Source organism: Misgurnus anguillicaudatus, chromosome 20, assembly GCF_027580225.2.
Source record: "Misgurnus anguillicaudatus chromosome 20, ASM2758022v2, whole genome shotgun sequence".
Classification (NCBI taxonomy): domain Eukaryota; kingdom Metazoa; phylum Chordata; class Actinopteri; order Cypriniformes; family Cobitidae; genus Misgurnus; species Misgurnus anguillicaudatus.
The window spans coordinates 22,353,989-22,374,313 of record NC_073356.2 but is presented as its reverse complement, the minus strand read 5'-3'; the positions used below and the strand labels follow the sequence as shown (position 1 = coordinate 22,374,313).

The 20,325-nt window shown below is 37.7% G+C and overlaps 1 protein-coding gene across 1 annotated transcript; it reads left to right on the top strand.

The window, feature by feature from the left end:
• The first annotated feature begins 1,140 nt into the window (after window positions 1–1,140).
• susd5 (sushi domain containing 5) lies at window positions 1,141–14,395 on the top strand. Its single transcript, XM_055219691.2, has 5 exons — window positions 1,141–1,568; window positions 3,087–3,273; window positions 5,207–5,316; window positions 6,775–6,960; window positions 11,970–14,395. Exons 1-5 carry the CDS (start codon window positions 1,481–1,483, stop codon window positions 13,403–13,405), a joined length of 2,007 nt encoding a protein of 668 aa, XP_055075666.2. The 5' UTR covers window positions 1,141–1,480; the 3' UTR covers window positions 13,406–14,395.
• Window positions 14,396–20,325: the final 5,930 nt, after the last annotated feature.

The window sequence follows — 20,325 nt, the reverse complement described above, 5'->3', positions numbered from 1 at the left end:
AGGACATTTTAGAACACTAATGTAATATATATATATATATTAGAGTTGTGTAAGATTAATATTATTATTCTTTATTTTTTCAGTTGCACAGGCAAGCAATTGAAAGTCAAGTCTGATTTATTGAAAGATTATTTTTTAGTAATATATAATAGGGATATTTGTTTTTGTATTGCCCTGTACCTGCACAACAGCAGAGGGGGCAAGAGAGATGCTGGAGCTGAGCTTAAAATGGTCTTTTATGATTTTCAGTCTGTGAATAGTCTCTAAATATTTTCCGTTTACAGTCATTATTCTGTCAGGACATGACGTGTGCAGTGGGAAAGTCTATTTTAAGAGATATGAAGTGATTGCTGTCGTGTATGTGTGTGTCTGCGTCCTTAAGCTGTAATTGCTTGGCTAAAGCCTGGTGATATAATAAGCCAATTATTTAGAGTCTTTAACTCTGTTAGTGCCCTGTTCAGACATACATTTTCAATTTCTTTTGCAAACATTTAAAGCTACTTACACTGCCTTGATTTTTATCAGCAAGCACCTTAAAAATTATTGCGTTTTAGGGTAAAATATGGACAAATCCATCCGCACTCCATCCGAATCCATCATAAAATGTCCATATTTGAGTTTAAAAACAGCATTTGTTCATTTACACCTGACAGCTTTGTTTATCCGTATTTTTGGTTTAAACAACCCAACATTTGTGTTGTGAGGGTCGAACTCGTTGCGTTGCTAGCGCAAAGGAACATACCCAGCCTGTGCTGCCACAGTCCTGGCTAAAATAACAAACAAGCCTGCTAATTCAAACTCACTTTCTCTTTCTCCAGCACATACACACAAAACCTTTACAATTGTATGAATGTGAGTTGGGTGTGTGTTGGTGGGTGGTTGTGGGGGGCAAAGGCACCTTTTATGCTTTCGTCTCTCATAGTGTCCAATAGCGCCCATATTGGGCAGCTTCATCAAAGTGACCGTGTCTTGAGGTTGGCCCCAAGAATTTAACTGGATCTCTTTCAGGCGCAGTTGGTTTTGTCCCGCTCTGAACTGACACGCAGCCAGGCGCGCTATGGTGACAAGACGCACCAAAATTAAGACTCCAGTCATGAGAAGAAAAAACACATTACACGGTGGCAAACCTTTCTCTGTGCCAGGGGAGCACAAACCATTATGCGCCCGGCTCCCTACGGCACGGGAACAATCCCAGTGTTTCGCGCCTGTGTTCTCATGCGCCACTGCACAGGTTCTGAGTCATGACGTATTTACTGACAACGCCGTGCGAGTTTTCGCACGAGCGCACCAGCAGCTCGGTAATGTAGTTCTCGGTCAGATAAACCTCCCCTTGCACCTCTGCCACTGCGTCTATTAGATCTTTTCTCTGGGCTATCCAACCCTTCGGACCTATTCCTTTGGAGTGCGCAAATAAACTGGAAATTTCACCTTTACTATTAAGTTTGGAAAAGTTTGCCCCTTGACTGTTCCACCTTATAGGATGGGGCGAGCGCGTAATAGAGAGCTGGAGCTGCTGTCGCTGCTGGGATACATTGCTTGGTTAACAGTCGGTCACTCTCGCGCAGACGGTGGGTTTCTCTTGATGATTTGGGTGCGGTAATTTGTTTCACGCGCCCCTGTAATACACATTCGGCTGATGTGATGAATGGATGCCCACATGTGTGTTCAGGCTTTTAACATTTAGAGAGTGGTGTGAATGTATGTAATATTTGTTCTTAATGTTTATGTGCTGGTTTGTTAATTAAGATATGAGTATATTTCCATTAAACATTAAAAGCTGAAATTTGAGTCAGTTGTTCACATGCATGCTGAGTTTTTTAGCCAAATATGGACAAACCTAATTGTTGGTTTAAATGAACACAGAATGTCAATTTTGACCCAACCATGGCGTGAAACAAAACAAAAAATTTTAAGTGTAGATATCAAATATACAACCGAATAGAATAGAATAGAATAGAATAGAATAGAATAGAATTTAAATGTGTTATGGGAGCATGGGGTTTTTGGTAACATTTGTTAAAAGTTATTTGGTTGGCTGGCTTCTCTTCTCTTCACATAAGCTCTTTTTTGTCTGATTTTAAGTTGCTTTTAGAGTTCAAATACATTTGAGCTAAAATCTCATTCATTGAATGAATTTCATGCTCATCCAACACAAAACCCATGATATTTTCACATCAGCATAACAGACTCATCAATGTGACACTAATGAATTTGTTACAAAGGATTGATAAATGACAGGTTGTTTGTGGAGGGTTAGTAGGTTTGATGAGTCAGATCTTTTTGAACATGACTCAGACTCGATTTACCTCACTTACACCAACCTGCTATCTATTCATTAATAATTTATCTTAAACAATGATGTAAACTGTATGTTAAGGAGATAACAAATAATTTTACATCAAAATAACATTACTGACATGCTAAACATAATAATTTAAATACACTTAATATATGGTGATATGACCATGTCGTCTTTTTTTTTTATTAAATTAGTCTTTATCATAATAATTAATTTCTTTATAACTGCAATGCTTTTCTCTGCCACAGTTTCAGTGACGCAGGACCAAAGGTATCTGTAAGCTCGGTGTGAGCTCTGTTTCTGAGGGTTTATACAGGAATTGACTCAGTTTTTTAGTTCCTTTGTGTGAAACTGACAAACCCGTAATGATGTAGTGAACAAGCTGGTTTCTGGAAGATTCATCGGGATGCTGTAAGTGTGAATGTGATGGAATGACTGGGATTTGTATGCGTATGTGGACTAGACTAACAATCCCACCTGCACACATTGATCCTTTGTTCCTTTATATTCTTTTTTTCTCAATTGTCTGTTGGTACAGCTTCACACAACTGCTGTCCCAAAAACAATTACAAGTAAATGTTAACATAGTAACTAATTTTTGAGACTTTTGACATACTTTTGTGATGAATTCAAACCATTCATACCATTTATATCAGCTTGATGTGGTTCAAACTAAGTATATCCTTGCATTCTGATGCCCTTCTCTATTCCTCTGTTTGAGGTAATGTGATGTCATTAATGTAATTTTAGGAATAACGCTGTATGTGTCTATCAATCCCCTCATTAGGAGGTGTATTCTTACTGGATTTGGAAAATGGTTCAAAAGGTGGACATGAGACGGGCTTCGAGGCAGCAACAAATGCTTGTATGGCTCAAGGGGCCCAGGTGGCATCAAAGGAGGATTTGCATCATGCAGTGTTGGAATGTGCCTTCTCAGCCTGTTCGCGTGGTTGGCTCTCCGGGCCAAGCATAGGGTAAGAACTTTACCTGAAGAACAGATTTAAGATATTTTTGTAACCTCCCCTGGGTTTATGCTGTCGGTCAAAGTGCATGTGGTTGTCGTGAATGGTCACTGTGCATTATTAAAATGTGAAAATGAGATACAGCTTGTGCATTTTACAGTACAGTATGTATTTTGTGTGTGTGTGTGTGTGTATGTGTGTGTGCGTGCATCTGTGCGTGTGTGATTGAAAGAAAGACTGAATCCTACCTGTGAATACAGGTGGACCATTTCTATTTGCACCTTAGAAATGTCAGGGCCTGTGAGAAATGGACCCGAGCCGCTTTAAAAGAACACATCGACACCTTCACTCACTTCATTTTTTGTACTGCTCCTTTTCCTTAATGTATTTCTGTACCACTGAGCACCAGTCTCAAAATAATTATCACATCCGAAATGTGATTCAAAACCATCTATTCTGTGTAAAGTGGAATGTATCCAAGAGCCCAAAAAAAGTATTAGGACAGTTTAACCACACTTACAAAAATCAATTACATTGCTTTTGATTTCATACCTTCAGAGGTGTTTAAATATATGGAGGGGGTACTATTTTTGCTTTCGGAAACACACTGTAAAAAGTGAAAAGTTGGATCAACTTAAAAAATGACTTCAATTGGTAACACCTAAAAAACAATGACTTTTTTCAACTTATATGTTTAAGTGAAAATACTTTGAGTGAAAAATGTAAAATTAAAGGTGCAGTGTGTAATTTTTAGAAGGATCTCTTGACAGAAATGCAAAATCATATACAAAACTATATTATCAGGGGTGTATAATGACCTTTCATAATGAACCGTTATGTTTTTATTACCTTGAATGAGACGTTTTTATCTACATACACCAAGGGTCGCCATTTTGTGCCGCCATTTTTCTACAGAAGCCCTTAACGGACAAAGTATTTGTCCGGTGGCGGCTACCATAGCTTCTCTATGTGTTTCAAAACCCAAAAGCGAGGGGTTAGCAGGATCACCACTAGATGCCGCTAAAATTTACACACTGCACCTTTAATTACCACTTGAAGTAATTTTTTAAGTTGATTTAACTTTTTAGAGAAAGCTTACATGTAAAAATAATTTTACATAGATAAATAGTAAATAGATACTTTTTTAGTCATTCTGACAAATAGTGGGACTTGGCCTCCAAAATAAAAATTATTCTGCTATTATAAAGTGTAAATTTATGCCTATTTACATCTGCAAGTTTTAATAAGGGAGTGACCTTCCCTTACTAAACAACATTAAGATTATACGCAAATTTCCTGCATGAAGATGACTAATAAATGTCATATAACACATGGACCCCTCAATGAAATTAAACCTTAAGATAGCATTCCTTAGCAAAGCTCTTAATAACTTAACTTTGACATTGGGTGTTTCCTGGTAACTTAACATGTCCCAAGAGAGACCCAGCTATGGTTTTAGCCCCCTCTGCACCCAGACAAACCCACACACTCATAATTCTGATAAAGACTTCACAGCTAAGTGTTAAAAGATGAGGTAAGGAACTTACTTTCAGAAACATTTGGAGGATTGTCTATAAAAGATCTTGGGCAAACCAGACACATTCTTGGCTGTAGATATGCACAGTATATTCAGAAACACGATGAAGTCAGTTTTTAAAGATCAAATTTTAATCTCCCATGCTTTTTCATTCAGACAGCCAAGTCAGTTAATAAGTATAAAATATAATAGAACTGATAACACACAGACTAAAACAGGGGTGCAAGCTTGGACACAAACTGTATGATAAACAACAATATAATCTTTGCAGACATTAGCAATGTGATAAGGATATCCACGTGTTACATATTTATAGAGCATTATCTGCCTATATAAGCAAAATGTAACAATGTCACTGTTGTTGCCTTATAATGAGAAATGGTATCTCTAATTTGGGTGTGATTTCAGGACCACAGTGTGCAGTGGTGTACAGGGGAATCTAAGGACAGTTGACGTGCAGGTGGAGAATGTAACCAGCGACATTGAATGGCTGGGCGTGTTCTGTGTGAAAGATAGCGGTCAGTTTCATATTACTAAGTAACTACATCATAAAGCTTTCGATTTTCCGAGAGTTTTACTACAGTTAAAACAAACAAAAATCATGATAACTGTAGGAAAACTAGTAAGTTAAAGTGTAGTAAGTTACTACACTTTTACACTGTCAGAAATAAAGGTACAAAACTGTACCTTTTCTGTCACTGGGGCTGTACCCTAAGTTTCTGTTTGGTACCTTTACAGGAATACAAAACAGAATACAATTTTGGGTAGATTACCGTACCTTAAGGACCTACATTGTTAGAAAAAGTTTAAGAAGGTCATTGTATGGACCATTAGGTACAGATGTGTAAACATTTATATGTACCTTTGAGATACTAATATTTTGAGGTACTAATAAGCTCTCTTTGGTCCCAGCATATACTTCTGAGGTACTAAAATGAAATCCTGTACTTTTTGAAAGGGTACAGCCCCAGTGATAGAAAAGGTACAGTTTTGTACCTTTATTTCTGTGAGTGTACCACAAAAAACATGGTTAATTTTGTAAGGGCTTTTATGATAAAGATATCCACATTTTTTAATGTAGTGTTTGGTCTGATGTTCCACATATTTTTTAAATGTTATTGCTTGGAGGTTGCTCGTCTTCTAAGTATTAACTTAGTCTCAGATTTCTCTCCTAAATTTTTACTTTACTTCACTGAAATTGCTTAGGAGAAACAAAGAAACATAAATGAATTGTTAAATACATTACGAGCATGGAATATTAATGTAGAAATGATTATATGTTAATTAATCTGGATTTGTTTAAATATTATGTGAAATGTTCAAGTTCATATTGAAATCTTCAGCAATATTAACTCTTTCCCCGCCATTGACGAGTTATCTTGTCAATCTGCAATACCGCTATTATCCACCAGTTAACGCTCTTCCGCAACTTATAAAAAGTAGGGCAAACAGCTGTATGTCCGTGTATGTTTTAAAGATCGCTCTGCATCTGATCTCTATCAAAAGTCCTTTACAAAAATGGAATTTCTCAGCTTTTTGCTCAAAATTTGGTGTTTTTGATGAAACCTACACATATTTGAGAGGTGATAAAAACAGAACACATGAAGGTAGGATGAAACGGATTTTTTGTTTGAAAGCAGAGGGTCTTTTCTTTTATTTCATATATTTTATGTTTATATATTTAAAAAGGAGCATTTTCTGGAAGACATTATACTTTTGTGAAAATCATGAAAAATGCTGGCGGTGAAGAGTTAGATATTGATTTTTGAGCTCTCATTTGTGAAATTTCTTAGTCTTTTTCTCAGGAGAAATATCTGAGATCCAGTTTCATTTGCTCCTTATGAGATCCTTATTCATGTCAAATATTAAAGAGATTTCTTCTGTGATTTATTTTTCTTATGGGTACCTAGCAATGAATTTTCATTTATGAGACTCTTCTATGACACATCCTGTCCCGCTTCCCCTCCGTCCGATAGATTCTCCATGTGGACAACCACCTTCATTTCCAAATTCACATCTGCAGGGGAAAACTGGGTTAGACCTGGGTGATGAACTTCTGTATGCCTGTAACCAAGGATACAAACTGCCTGATGGACAGATGGCCTTCAGTCTGGTCTGTGATAGCTGTGGAGAATGGTATGGCCTGTCACATTGTGTCAAAGGTAAAATACAAACATGACAATGCAAATTTGTTTGATTACAACTTTATTGATCCCCCACCCCTCGCATTAGCAGTTTGGCTTGATACAACACTGGACATGCTTTTATATATAAATACATGTTGAAACATTTACAACATATTTTTTCTACATAAAATCATCCTGGGTAAAAAACATTTAACATTTGTGAAAAATAACTCTGAAATTTTAAATATTGACTGATATGGTTGTGTCAAAGATTTAAATCAATGTGAAATAATAGTTACTGTAGCCAGGGTGGTTTAACTATAGTATCTATGATTTTTGTTTCATTTGTAGTGAAACCATGATTAATTTTGTAAAGGTTATCTGTAAATGTGTTTAAAGGGGTCATATAATAATTTTTTTTTAAAGATGTAAAATAAGTCTGTGGTGTCCCCAGAGTGCATATGTGAAGTTTTAGCTCAAAATACACCACCGATCATGTATTATAGCATGTTAAAATTGACACTTTGTAGGTGCAAGCAAAAATGTGCCGTTTTTGGGTGTGTCGTTTTAAATGCAAATTAGCTGATAAAATGCAAACACCAATCGCCAACTCAAATGTGCTGTAAATTATTTTATTCTCTCTTCCCTGTGCACTAAAAGGCAGTGCCGTGGTTGGATAGTGCCGGGTGTGCCTCATAAGTCTTGAAAAGTGAAGCCTCTGGCTAGAGGTCTGCACTCCCGCGGGAGTCCCGCGGGACCCGCGGGTCCCGATTCAAAACAGTGCGGCGCGGGACCCATTTTAAATGGTCATTGCGGGAGCGGGCGGGATGATAGAGATGCACTTGCGGGTGCGGGCGGGAGGGATGATACGCTGCACTCCCGCAAATTAAATATTAGTGTAATTTTCAAGACATGCTAGCAACCTGCTGAGTTTTATTATTTTTATTATTATTACTAAACGGTAGGCCCAGGCTATTTTCAGTTTAACACCTGCACTGAGGCTCAAAGCCCAAATAGTTTTTAGTCTCAATGTTTTACGAATGTTCGAGGTAGCCTAATCGAATAGATTTATATTTTTGGTTTTGGTTACTATTAGCCTACTATTGTGAATATTATGCTGTTCATAATATGGGACTGTTTTGTGATCTTGTTTTAAATGTTTAAATGGCCTGTGATCTAGGCTAGATAAGAATGACTCGTTTTACAAATGTTCCTAACTTAATGGACTCAAATGCAAAAATTATTCCAATAAGTGGTCGGGACTCGGGACACAATCAATTTGGGCATAAAGTGGTGGGGCTGCTGTGACTGCAGGCAGCCTATGACAGCAACCTTCAACCTGGTGGCATGACAACAACCGGCCCCGTTGCCAAAAAACAGACCGGCCCACCGGGAATTCTCCTGGGACAGAAAGTAAACATCCAATCATCCTGCCTGCGGGCATTTGCGGGCGGGAGCGGGACAAAATATCACAGATGCGGGCGGGAGCGGGACTAAAAATTACAAATCTTTGCGGGAAGCGGGCGGGAGTGGGACTGAACATTGCGGGTGCGGGCGGGAGCGGGACTGAAAATTGTGTCCCGCGCAGTTCTCTACCTCTGGCTCTTTGATCGCCCCCTGGTGGCTGGCTGCAGTATAAGTCATAAACCCCGCCCTCTCCATTCAAACGAATGGGACTCTGCTCTAAATAAAAAAATTATTTACACTTCCAATAAAAGTTTCCAAAAGATGGTTTTGGTCATTTCAGGTAGTTGTTATCACGCTGATATATGTTCAAGTGTTCATTTTTGTGATAAGTTTCATTTAGCTAGTAATTTAATGCTATAGAGACGGGGCGTGTCGTTATGATTGGCGTGCTTAAATTGGGCGTGCGAGCGCTTGGGAGTAAGTTTAATACCGCGGCTCTACGGACATTTCCTTCTGCGCATGCCGTGGCTCCAAACTGCGTTTTTACATAACATGGCGGATGTTCGGACATGGATGTTCCATGGTCGGACATTTTTGGCTTTTTTTACAGTCTAAGGATAGGGCAGATTTTCACATGCTTGTAGAGAATGGTTTACCAAAACAAAGTTACTGGGTTGTTCTTTATCAAGCTGTCTAGGTTGATAGAAGCACTGGGGAACCAATTATAGCATTTTAACATGGAAAAAGTCAGATTTTCATGCTATGATCCTTTTAAGGGCTGTGTAATTTCTGTCCTATCTATGAATTCCAGTTGATTCTTACTCTTTAAAAACAGTGATGAAAACCAACATAGAAGTGAACACAATATAGTCTCAATAAAAGTACTATAAAAGGTTTTTAGCAATGGCAGCCGGTGACTTCTTCGAAGGCACACGATGCGATGTTTATCAAAACATGTATGTGTCCCGTTATGTGTGTGGTTTGTAATTTCAAAAAATGTGTTTGGTGCGTCGAGTGATCCTGTGTGCATCACGTGTTTTGTCAAAATAAGTGCCTGCTGCAGATGCGTCTAAAGGGTTTATGATAAAAGAGAAGCTCGCGTTTGCCAGATACTCGCATAATCCTACACAGTCTCACCCCATGGCGTCAATATTTGACGACACTTGACCATGCGTCAATGTGTTGACGCGGAGGGTGTGCCTTTCGCGTCATTTTTTGGCGAGCTGGGGACTTCAGTGCTGTTGCGTCCGTTGCATTCTCTTTCCTATTTTCTTGCCGTTTTCGCGTCGGTTTAGGGTTAGATTAAGCAAAATTTAACAGTGTACGCGAAATTAAACAGTTGTCACCTGGCGTTGGGGTTAGAGTTAGGTACGCGAAATTAAACAGTTGTCACCTGGCGTTGGGGTTAGAGTTAGGTTTGGGTAGGGATGTCATTATGCAAATCTAACCCTAAACCGACGCGAAAATGGTAAGAAAATAGTATTGAAGTCCCCAGTTCGTCAAAAAATGACGCGAAAGGTATACCCTCCGCGTCAACATATTGACGCATGGTCAAGTGTCGTCAAATATTGACGCCATGGGGTGAGACTGGGTTGCATAATCTCATGTGTAATCAGAGTTTACTGTTAAAGCTATGGTCTACGATTTCAAAGATTTTTCATTATTAATAACCTCGTTTAGATGCTGGTTATGGTTCTACAGTAACATCCTAACAATATGAAGAGAAAAAAGAATTTAAAAAATCCATTTAGTCTATTGGGTGTATGGTAGCAGATAAGTTGACCAATGTAAACTGTCCGGCCGAACAGCTTACATTGGTTAACTGCTCTCATCCAATCCCTGCTACATTTGAAAATCCACCTCGTGCTCGCGTCTCCACCCCATCGCACACCACCCCGCCCCTCTCCTGCCTGCGACATGAAATTTGTGTCAGTGTATGGTAGCTAGCGAAGCAGCAACATCTCACTAATGGAAAAAAAACTAAATGACAGCAGCAAGCAGCCCCTGCTTGTCCCTACAGTAAAGGTTGGAAGAAAAAGGAAGTCTGTTGAAGAAAGAGCAGAGGTTAAAAAAAATTTGAAAAACGCCGGACTCTAAGTAGAATCAATATATGGTCCGCCATTGACCGTTGGAGGAAGCTTCAGGGAGATTTGGGGCTGAAAACCGACGCCGACACGGCAGACTTTTGTTGAACAGGTACGCATTTATTTATACTTTTATTGTGTGAGGTGTTACATAAATATCTTTTTATGAGTCTGACAACATGCTGTCGGTCGGCATCGGAATGTTAGCCGTTTAGCATTGCGTATCACGGGTCAAAGTAATTATATTTACAAAGATTGTGTGAGGTGTTACATAAATATGATATTATCAGTCTGACAACATGCCCATGCTGCCGGTCGGCATTGGAATGTTAGCCGTTTAGCATCGCGTATCACGGGTCAAAGTAATTATATTTACAAAGATTGTGTGAGGTGTTACATAAATATGATATTATCAGTCTGACAACATGCCCATGCTGCCGGTCGGCATTGGAATGTTAGCCGTTTAGCATCGCGTATCACGGGTCAAAGTAATTATATTTACAAAGATTGTGTGAGGTGTTACATAAATATGATATTATTAGTCTGACTACATGCCCATGCTGCCGGTCGGCATTGGAATGTTAGCCGTTTAGCATCGCGTATCACGGGTCAAAGTAATTATATTTATAAAGTCATTTCTTGAAGCTCATGAGGGGAAACGTATGCCAAACGTTGTTGTGAAAGTAAATAACGTCAATTACATTCATAATTGTAATTGTTCATTCCTTCAAAGCTTTATGTGTTCACTGCTCGGTAAATCTCTGTTCTGATGTTTACTACCAGTGATCAATGAGTGACGTTGAATGAGTGACGTTGTTCAGTGGTTTCCCGGTGGGAGGGATCAGGTAGCACAGAGGGGCGGGATGAGTTTTTTAAAACTTACTAACCGTCTCAGGCTTTCTAGACCGATTTTCAACATCGTATACTACAGCTTTAAGGGAGTGTTTTGCGTGTATTTTGTGAACGGTTTTGACGCGTGTGCAGCAGGCACTTATTTTGACAAAACATGTTCACATGACGCAACAAACACATATTTTGAAAACACGGGCAACACACATGACACTCCGAACACATATTTTGAATTTGCGCCCTTCGGAAAAGCAATCACGAGCCGCCACTGGTTTTCAGTATAGATCTTTAAAGCAACACTATGTAGTTTCCATGTAAAAATTACTTACAGCTCCCCCATGTGGTTGAAAAGCGCAACAGTGCCTGGTATCAGACACTCTTCTGCAGGCAGGGGGAGGGGCGGGGCTGTGTGCTCTACCCTCCACTGCCACTTTCAGAGTGTGCTTGTAGCAGCTAGGAGGCTGCTCAGGTTGCAGCAACAGTACAATTTGTCCAGTTAAAAGTTGTTCTATCACTGAAATAATTTTAGAGACATTATTTAAAGATAAAAAACTACAGTGTTGCTTAAACAAATGGGCTTGCTAATCAAGACACTGTTGTTAAATGCAAGACTAGGCAGCTTAGCACACACAAGCCTTGCAGTTAAAATGTTTTATTTGAATTTCGGGTGTAGTTGTCTGAGCCTCGATGTTTTATTTGTTGCAGATGATCCTGAAGGCCACATTGACTACGAGGATAAGTTCACAGATAGCCATTTCTTGGCGGATCCGAGGGAGGTGCATGACGGAGGTGCAACAGAGACCATTGATCATGAAGCAGATGAACCCACTTCTGAGCCAGAACATGAGCGAACCATCATATCTAAGGAAAATGACGATTTAACAGTGTTAGCAACTGAATCTTCTGTGTCTCAGATCAGTCAGAAGCATATGTTTTGGTTCCCCTCAGAGGGCTTCCAGGTACCAGGGGAGCCTTCAGTTATCATCACAGACTCCTCTGTTAAAAACCCTACTGAAGACCAGAGCCATATGACAGACAAAACATCTGACCACCAAACACCAGCTAAAGTGATCACAGAGGGACATGATCCTGATTATGATCAAACAACAGATCCCCCTACTGATGATCCTGTCAGTCCCAGTGTTGGAAGCACAGAAGACTCCTGGATAGACGGATACCCTGTTTCCCAGGGAGAAGATAAAGTTAGGGGTGTGTCTACGGTTGAGGCGGTTCCAGAACCGGCACTGGAGGTGGAAACCGTCACTGGCAGCCCAGATGTGGAGGTGTTTGAGGATACGACTAAAAGCTTTGTGGAAGAGGAGACTGGAGGTTACATTGACAGCTCTGTGGAGGAACCCATCGAAGGAGTAAACAACAATCCTGAGGATGTGAAGTATAAAAAAGTGATCCACACAAAAGAAGCCGGCACCACCAGACCTGAAAAGCAGGAGCCTGTTGGAGTTAAAGATGGCCCATATTATGAAGAACCTAGTAAGGGACTTACAGAAGATGACATGAAGAAAAAGATATACTTACCCAAGTCTGAGTTGGATGGTGTTACTGAGACACCCAATGCTGTGCACATGAGACCCACCACCTTTGTAAGACTAACAACATCAAAATCCAGTGCTGATGATAATATTGCTATACACAAGAAGCCCATGATTTACACGCCAGCTTACGCTCCCGAAAACGTGAGCACGAGCCAAGAGGGTTTGGACCCGGAGCACGCAACCACACCATCAGGAATGGGACTCATGGATAGTACGCCAGTTTTTGTTGATGATATTACTAACATGCCTACGCCCATCATTAAGGTTTCTTGGGAAACCAATGACAGCGATCATTTTCTAGCACACGTCCCTGTTCATGAAATCCTTGATGATCAGAATGAGATAGAAAGAGATGGAGACCAAACCCTGGACCATCAGGAAGGAGAGGGTGCTTGTGCAGAAGACCCCTGTCGTGCATTTGGTCGTGGGCCGATGGTTGCCGCCATTATCATTGGTATAGCAGCAGCAGTTCTGGGTGTGGTTGTGGCGGTGTGGTGTTATAAAAGGAGGCAACAAAAGAGTTCCCACTATCAACTCAATGGAACAAACACGCAAACGCAGTGTATTGAATTGCAACAGACTGTGTAACAGCCACACACACACACACACGTGTGTGCACACAGCTTACACGAGCATCAATACAAAGCCATTAATGTGTGAACACTGCTGTCCACTTTCACACTAACACAAAGAACATCCCAGAGTTCAACACAAAATATGTTGAATATGGTGGCGTAATGCTAATTTAGATATTATTTCTGTTGCGTTTCTTACTTTGTCGTTATATATACTTTATATTGTGTTGTTGATAAATTAGGTGTCATGAAGCATGACTTTAAATGGATTGCATTGGACTGCGGGGTTGATGCATGCGCATACATTGTGCCTATCTGCTCTTGTTAACAGATGAGTCTGAGTTTATAGGTTTGTCCATTATTGGAATGTGAATAGAAGTGTGTTAGCCATTTGTAACCTGTGTGTACGTGTATGCAGGACTCAACATTAAGGGGCAGGTTCGATATTTTGCACTTGGAGCCCTGTTTTCAGATTGTTTATGATGAGATGGAACGGTTTTGACTGAAATTTCGACATATGCAGCTGCCCCGATGGTTTTCGGGTGTTTGTTGTTTCGCCTCCCACCTCTGCAATGGGTGTATGGGTGGACAGAATCCTTCCTAAAATGCATTGAACTTTGGTTTGCAGGGACGTGGGGCTCGCCGAGTGGTCGGGGGTGTTCACTGGTGTGCTCGCACAAAAATCGCTGCAAAAGATGCTTTCCAACAGGTGTTTTAGCATTCGTTGTAAACTTGTGGACCTATTTTTCCAAACGCCTCACACCCGTATATTCTTCCGTTGAGAGCTTGAATAATAGACACTCCAGCCCAGTTGGTGGCGATAATCCGCCTTTGCCAATTGCAAGAATAGAAACAAAGTTCCCGGCGCGGAGTAATACCGTACCTCACAGCACATCTAATACAAGTCAATGGAGTTGGACAAAAACTAAGATAAAACCTGTTGGAGTGCGTATTTTGCAGCGGTTTTTGTGTGAGCATACCAGTGAACACCCCTGACCACTCGGTGAGTTTCACTCTTTGTAGACGAAGGTTTAATGCATTTTAGGAAGGATTGTTCCTGTGGGAGGTGAACCAACAAACACCCGAAAATTCTCGGGGCAGTAATATGTCGAAATTTCAGTCAAAGCCGTTTTTTTTCATCATATACAATCTGAAAACAGGGCTTTAAGTGTAAGATACTGAACTTGTCCTTTAACTTAACTGAAATGGCAAGAACAGGGAAAATATATTGGTTAGAAAATAATATTTATTAGAATATGACATGAGTCAGTCTTCATCTCTCAGAAAACGTGCGGTCACCAGGGCCGCCTTAACCTAATGTGAGGCCCCGGGGCTAAGAGGTTTTGTAGGCCCCCCTTCCCCTCGATTTATAGTCTCTTTTTAAGTGTAATATCTAGGTAATCTACATCACAAAATGCATTAGTTTCTTTCGAGACATACAACAGTGAGTTTTCCCTCTCTGAGCCAGAAAACACCATAATATTGTTATTAACATATCACTGAGCCCACTTGAGCATAAACACAAGACATTAGATTTATTTAACAACCACACACAGCAACTTGTGGTGAAAATAAAACCAAAATGTGTAAAAGTTTATATGTTTATAAGCTTTATGTTTATATAATTTTTGGAATATAATTTGCAGAAAATTGCAACTCACTAACTAAATGCTCACCACAGTTTTAAAAATATAATAAGTTAAGTGAAAATGCATTAATGATAACAAAAGATAAGTCTTTATAGACATAATCTTGTTAAATGCATTAATGATAACAAAACCTAAGTCTTTATAGACAGAATCTTGTTTTTTAATCAGTGATTTATTTTGTAGGCTATTGAAGATATAGTATGCATTGTATTTAGTATTTATGCATACGTGTTGATACATAAGCATGTAAAACGACCAAGTATGAATATGCACAAGACAGACAGGGAACATACCTGTATATAAGATCTTTAGATAATGAGATTATGGTGCTATCAGGGGATGATCATTTGAGATGGTTTTGTCGCTCTTTACTTTCTTAGACTTGCACCTTTACCGTTGCGTCTCTTTCTCATCTTTCTAAACCAACAGATGTGTGTACTGTGAGCTGACGTTGCGTCAAACTACATCGCTCCAGCTGCGCACGCGTCACTGATATAAACGCGAGTAACTTAAACTTTATAACAACTAACAGCATTATGTGCGGGAACTCCTTTCTTAATTTAGCGGCACAGTTTCTTGTGCACGGTGGGAGAGACTTCTGCATGCCAGAGACTCAGCTGAACCAGCACAGAGAGCGAACGAGCGAGCGCGCGCACGAAAGAGAGAGAGAGAGCTGCACCTCACTAGTATTATAAAATTTCAGATATTACTCTTTCATTTGTTGGTGGATTACTTCCCGTTTCTCTGTCACACTCAGTCTAACGTGCAGGAATGTCAAGTTGACAACACACACTTAATTACATTACGCGGAATAAAAAATATGTTAAGTCCCAGATAGCAAAAAATATCCGCAGGACTTCATTTTGCCGCCAGCCCTAAGCTGTCGGCTATAGGTGCGTCCCGCTGACATTTTATTTCACGTTAAGTTACAACGGACCAATCAGCAGCCATGTAACGTGCAATTAGAGTGATTGACAGAAAACCCGACAAGTTACAAAACAATATGACATTTTCAGCTCGTCATGAACGCAAACTTGGGAGGCCCTTGAACTTGGGAGGCCCCTGGGCTTCAGCCCAGGTAAGCCCGTGCATTAAGGCGGCCGTGGCGGTCACAAAATATAAAAACCTATAAAAAGTAAAAAATGAAGAAAGTTGTTTTTAAAGTCACAAAGTATGTTTAATTTACATCAACAATACTTACATAATTCTTACAATATGTTTAAAACCATGCATTACAAATGATGGGTTGTTTTCAACCAATGGTTGGGTAAAATATGGAGTTGAGTTTTAATGAACCTATCTTGGGTTGTTTAAACATGGACATTTCTAGACATTGATTCATTTAGTCCAAAGGTTTGTCTGTATTTTAACCAACCATGAGTTGAAACAACCCACTGAGTGCTCATTTTATTAATATTTTGAACTTGAGTGTTAATTTTTACCATGTATATACTGTATGTGTGTGAGAGAGAGACTAAACAGAAGTCAGTGAAGACTGTGGTTGAACTTACCATTTTGTGCACACTTTTGAAAGTGTCCCATGCACTCGCAGACAGGTGAGACATTCTTACCAGAGGAACTGGAGGCGAATTCTGATTGGCTTCGAGTAAATTTCACCCCAGAAATTGCAGAGTATATAACTTTCGTTGCTAAATTTAGATTAGACAGGTATTTGTTCATTTCAAGGGTTTTAGCTAAATAATGTCACTTGCTTGAGGTTGAGCTCAGGACTTTGTCTGCTATAAAGTTTCCAACTCACAAGTAAGTGAGAGAAAAGTTTGATTGGCTTTTAACACATATATGAGCTTTTTCATTTAAAGCCTTGTACCCATAAACAAGTTCATTTTTGATAGTATCATTTGATTAAATGCAGCCTTTAAAGTATAGTTTAGTTAGAAAAATGCTAAATGGTTTATGGTTAAAATTTCTCTCCTTATGTTTGTATTACAATTTATTTATGTTAACTCTTGTTTATCGGCCTATTTGTGCTTTCTAAATAAGGTATAAATTAGATATAAGAATAATTTTATAACAGGCCTATGTAGAGTAATTGAACTAATTTGAATAATTTTATATGTAGTTTGCAACCTAAATGTTGTATAATTCAAAATTTGCCATTGATATTTTAAAACATTTTTGACCCTTAACACTGTAAAAAATGCAGCATATATTTTTATGTTAGTTTAACTTATAATAATTACGTTTCCATATCAACTTCTTTTTATAAGTTATGCCAACTTACCACAAGTCAAAAATAGTAGGTTGAATTGACTTGCAAATCCAATTGTTTTAACTTTTTTTTTTTTACAATGAATGTTATATAGGATAGGATCTTTTATCATCTATGGCTACATGTACGTATAAGGCATATTTATATCACATGTGTATTATAAATGTAAAAACATTATTTTAGAGATAGTGAATTTACACAAAACAAACAAATCAGATAACTCAAAAGATATAGATATTTCATAAAACTGATTTTTTTTACTGTTTTGCACTGTAAAAAAATATCTGCTGCCATAATTTTTTGTTGATTCAACTCAGATTTAAAAGACATTTCAGCTTTTTTATCTTGACTAGAGATGAGTTGTTATAACTACAGATGAGTAAAATGAAGTTGATTTTTCTGAACTATATTTTATAACTTGTAGTAACTCAACTCTTGTCAAGATTAATAATAGTAGGTTGACATGACTTGTAAATCTGAGTTGATTCAACAAAACAAAAAAATGAGGGCAGCAAAGATTTTTTACAATGTGGCAATTTTGTTGTGATTTTAGTTTATAAAGTTGTAGTGAAGTAAGAGTGGTTATAGATAACAGAGTACTTTATCATTTAATTTAGTTTAAAATAATTGAATAAATACAGTTAGTGTGGAGTTAACATTTTAGTTTTTTCCAAAACTATACAGGGTCATATCTGAATACACTTCAATGATAAGTTGACTTACACAAAATTAACAATTATATAAACTTTATACATATTTTTGAAAGTTGTTTGTTACCTATTTAAAAATCTTATCATGTAATCATGTTTTCCAGAACTGTACAGCTGATGTTATAATAACTTGTGTTGAATTAACTGTCATACAGTACCTCTCTGTTTAGTAGAAAATGTGGTATTTCTTAACATTTACACCCCATTTTATTAAAATATGATAAAACAAAATATTATAAAGATACAAAATGTCAACAAAATATCACAATTGTGGCATAGCTTTTTTCATGTATTTGTACAATTCATGTGTCAGGTCTTATTTTAGTGCAAAGATCACATTTTAGGCAATAAAGTCTCATTTGGCTTCTGTGTTGGTCATTGCTTATAGTTTTTTTTTATTTAAAGCCACATCTACCCTGTTGGGTAGTATATAACTTGATATTTTATTTCCTCGACTTTCCTATCAAATAAGTTGTTTATCTGAACTGTAAAGTGTTTTATTGTAGAGTTTTCTCTGAATGAGATTATTTGATCTATTAATCAGCAATTTGAGGTAATATCACACATTATACTCCATTGATGTCTGTTAGATGTGATATCTGACTAAACTAGCTGTGGAAAACTAACTGAACATTAACAACATTGGTGAATATTAAAGCAGGCTAAAAAATAAGACTGCAAACATTTGTGTTGTATTTTAAGGTGTCTCTGTATGTGTGTATGGTCTGTGAGGTCAGCAAAGCTAAACATGAAATTACGAGAAAGAGGTGAAGTATGGATGGTGCGATTTGTCGTTTTATGCCTACTCAGTCATTTTTAGACAGCAAAGCGAAAGGCTAAGAAACACTCCTGCATACAAACACTCACACAGCGGGAGAACAGAGGCCTGTTTAAATGTGTTTGAACATGGAGTATTTGTGCAGTTTATCACACCATGGTAAGAAAAAACCCACAGAGAAGAGGAAGGGGGGGGTTGGATTAAGAGTATGTTTGTGTCCACATGTACTCCTATAAAAGATCCAATGTTTTGTCTTTTGCTTTAAAATTTGGTCAGAATGTTATGGGTCTTACAGGCTCAGAAAATACATGAGATGTATGACGTCTCCTACGGTCTCATTTTACACACATTTTGAATTGTTGCCAAGCAAACATTTGTAAAGTTGTCATACATATTTAGGGCAACATTTTGGTACATTGTAAACTCTGATGCAATGTATTTAAATATAGTAGTGCATCATTAAATAAACAGAAACTTCTACTAACCTAAATAATTGGAGTTCCTGTAACATTTTCTGCCTTTCAAGTTATTTAAACTGATTATTTTATATTAACTTCAACTATATTTGCAGGTAAATCAACTACAACTTAAAAGTTTAATTTCACTGTGCTTAATTATATCTGGTCTTGTACCCAAAACAAATTATGTTTTGAGATTGTGCACATTAAAAACTTAAAAACATTTTCTTTTGTTTTAATAATTTTTTTTCAGTCTAATTCAAAGATTTTATGCATATACATAACCAAGTATTTTTAAGTTGGTACGGAGTTTGCTTACTTTTTTAAAGGAAGAAAAGTACATTTTTTGTTTTCATCTACATTATTTATTTCTGTAACAATCAGTCATTAATTTAATATTTTTATTGTTTAGTCAGTTCTTGCAGCCCAGCTGTACCAGTTATCCTCACTTGGTTAAGAAACTAATCAAACATTGCTTTTAAACACATTTAAAAAATGATCTTTCACGTTTGCCAATTTTACTTAATTCTTTCATGTTGTGATAACTTAAAAAATCTATTTAACAAAGTTAACTTCATTTAATCTAGTTCATTCAATAAAAAAGGGTGTCTTGTCAGCTTCACTTAAAATGATTTGTTCAGCCAACATAACATTGTTGCATAAAAGTAACAAATTAATAAAATCAATACAGACTTGCATCTCATTGGCTGACAATTTTGCAGTGTATTATGGGTAATTATTGTTCTGGCACCCTCTTGTGAATGTTACATTGCATTTCAAATGTTTGATAAACTGTAATTAAAAAGAAGTATAGGCTTAAATTTGAATTAAAAGGGTTGGCGTTTATAAAATGGCATTATTCAAATTTTGTGTCATCATTAATTAAATTTTTCATGTACGGGTAACTAAATTTTTATTTGTTGACTCTACTAAGGTTTGTTAAGTTTCCTTAAACTTATTTTGTATAATTAACTAAATTATTGTTTGTTGAGATTACTTAAACAAATTGTGTGGAACCTGTTGACATAATATTTTTAATTAAACTCAACATTTAATTTTTTTTAATGCATGAAAGGATTTTAAGTCCGGCAAAGAAAAGCAAATAATA

Bases quoted from the DNA above. Each gene is read 5' to 3' on its own strand.
- susd5 (XM_055219691.2), top strand. From the start codon at position 1,481: ATGGGGCGAGCGCGTAATAGAGAGCTGGAGCTGCTGTCGCTGCTGGGA. The intron at 5,317-6,774 runs GTCAGTTTCATA...TCCGTCCGATAG, and splicing joins GTTCTGTGTGAAAGATAGCG to ATTCTCCATGTGGACAACCA. The intron at 6,961-11,969 runs GTAAAATACAAA...TATTTGTTGCAG, and splicing joins CCTGTCACATTGTGTCAAAG to ATGATCCTGAAGGCCACATT.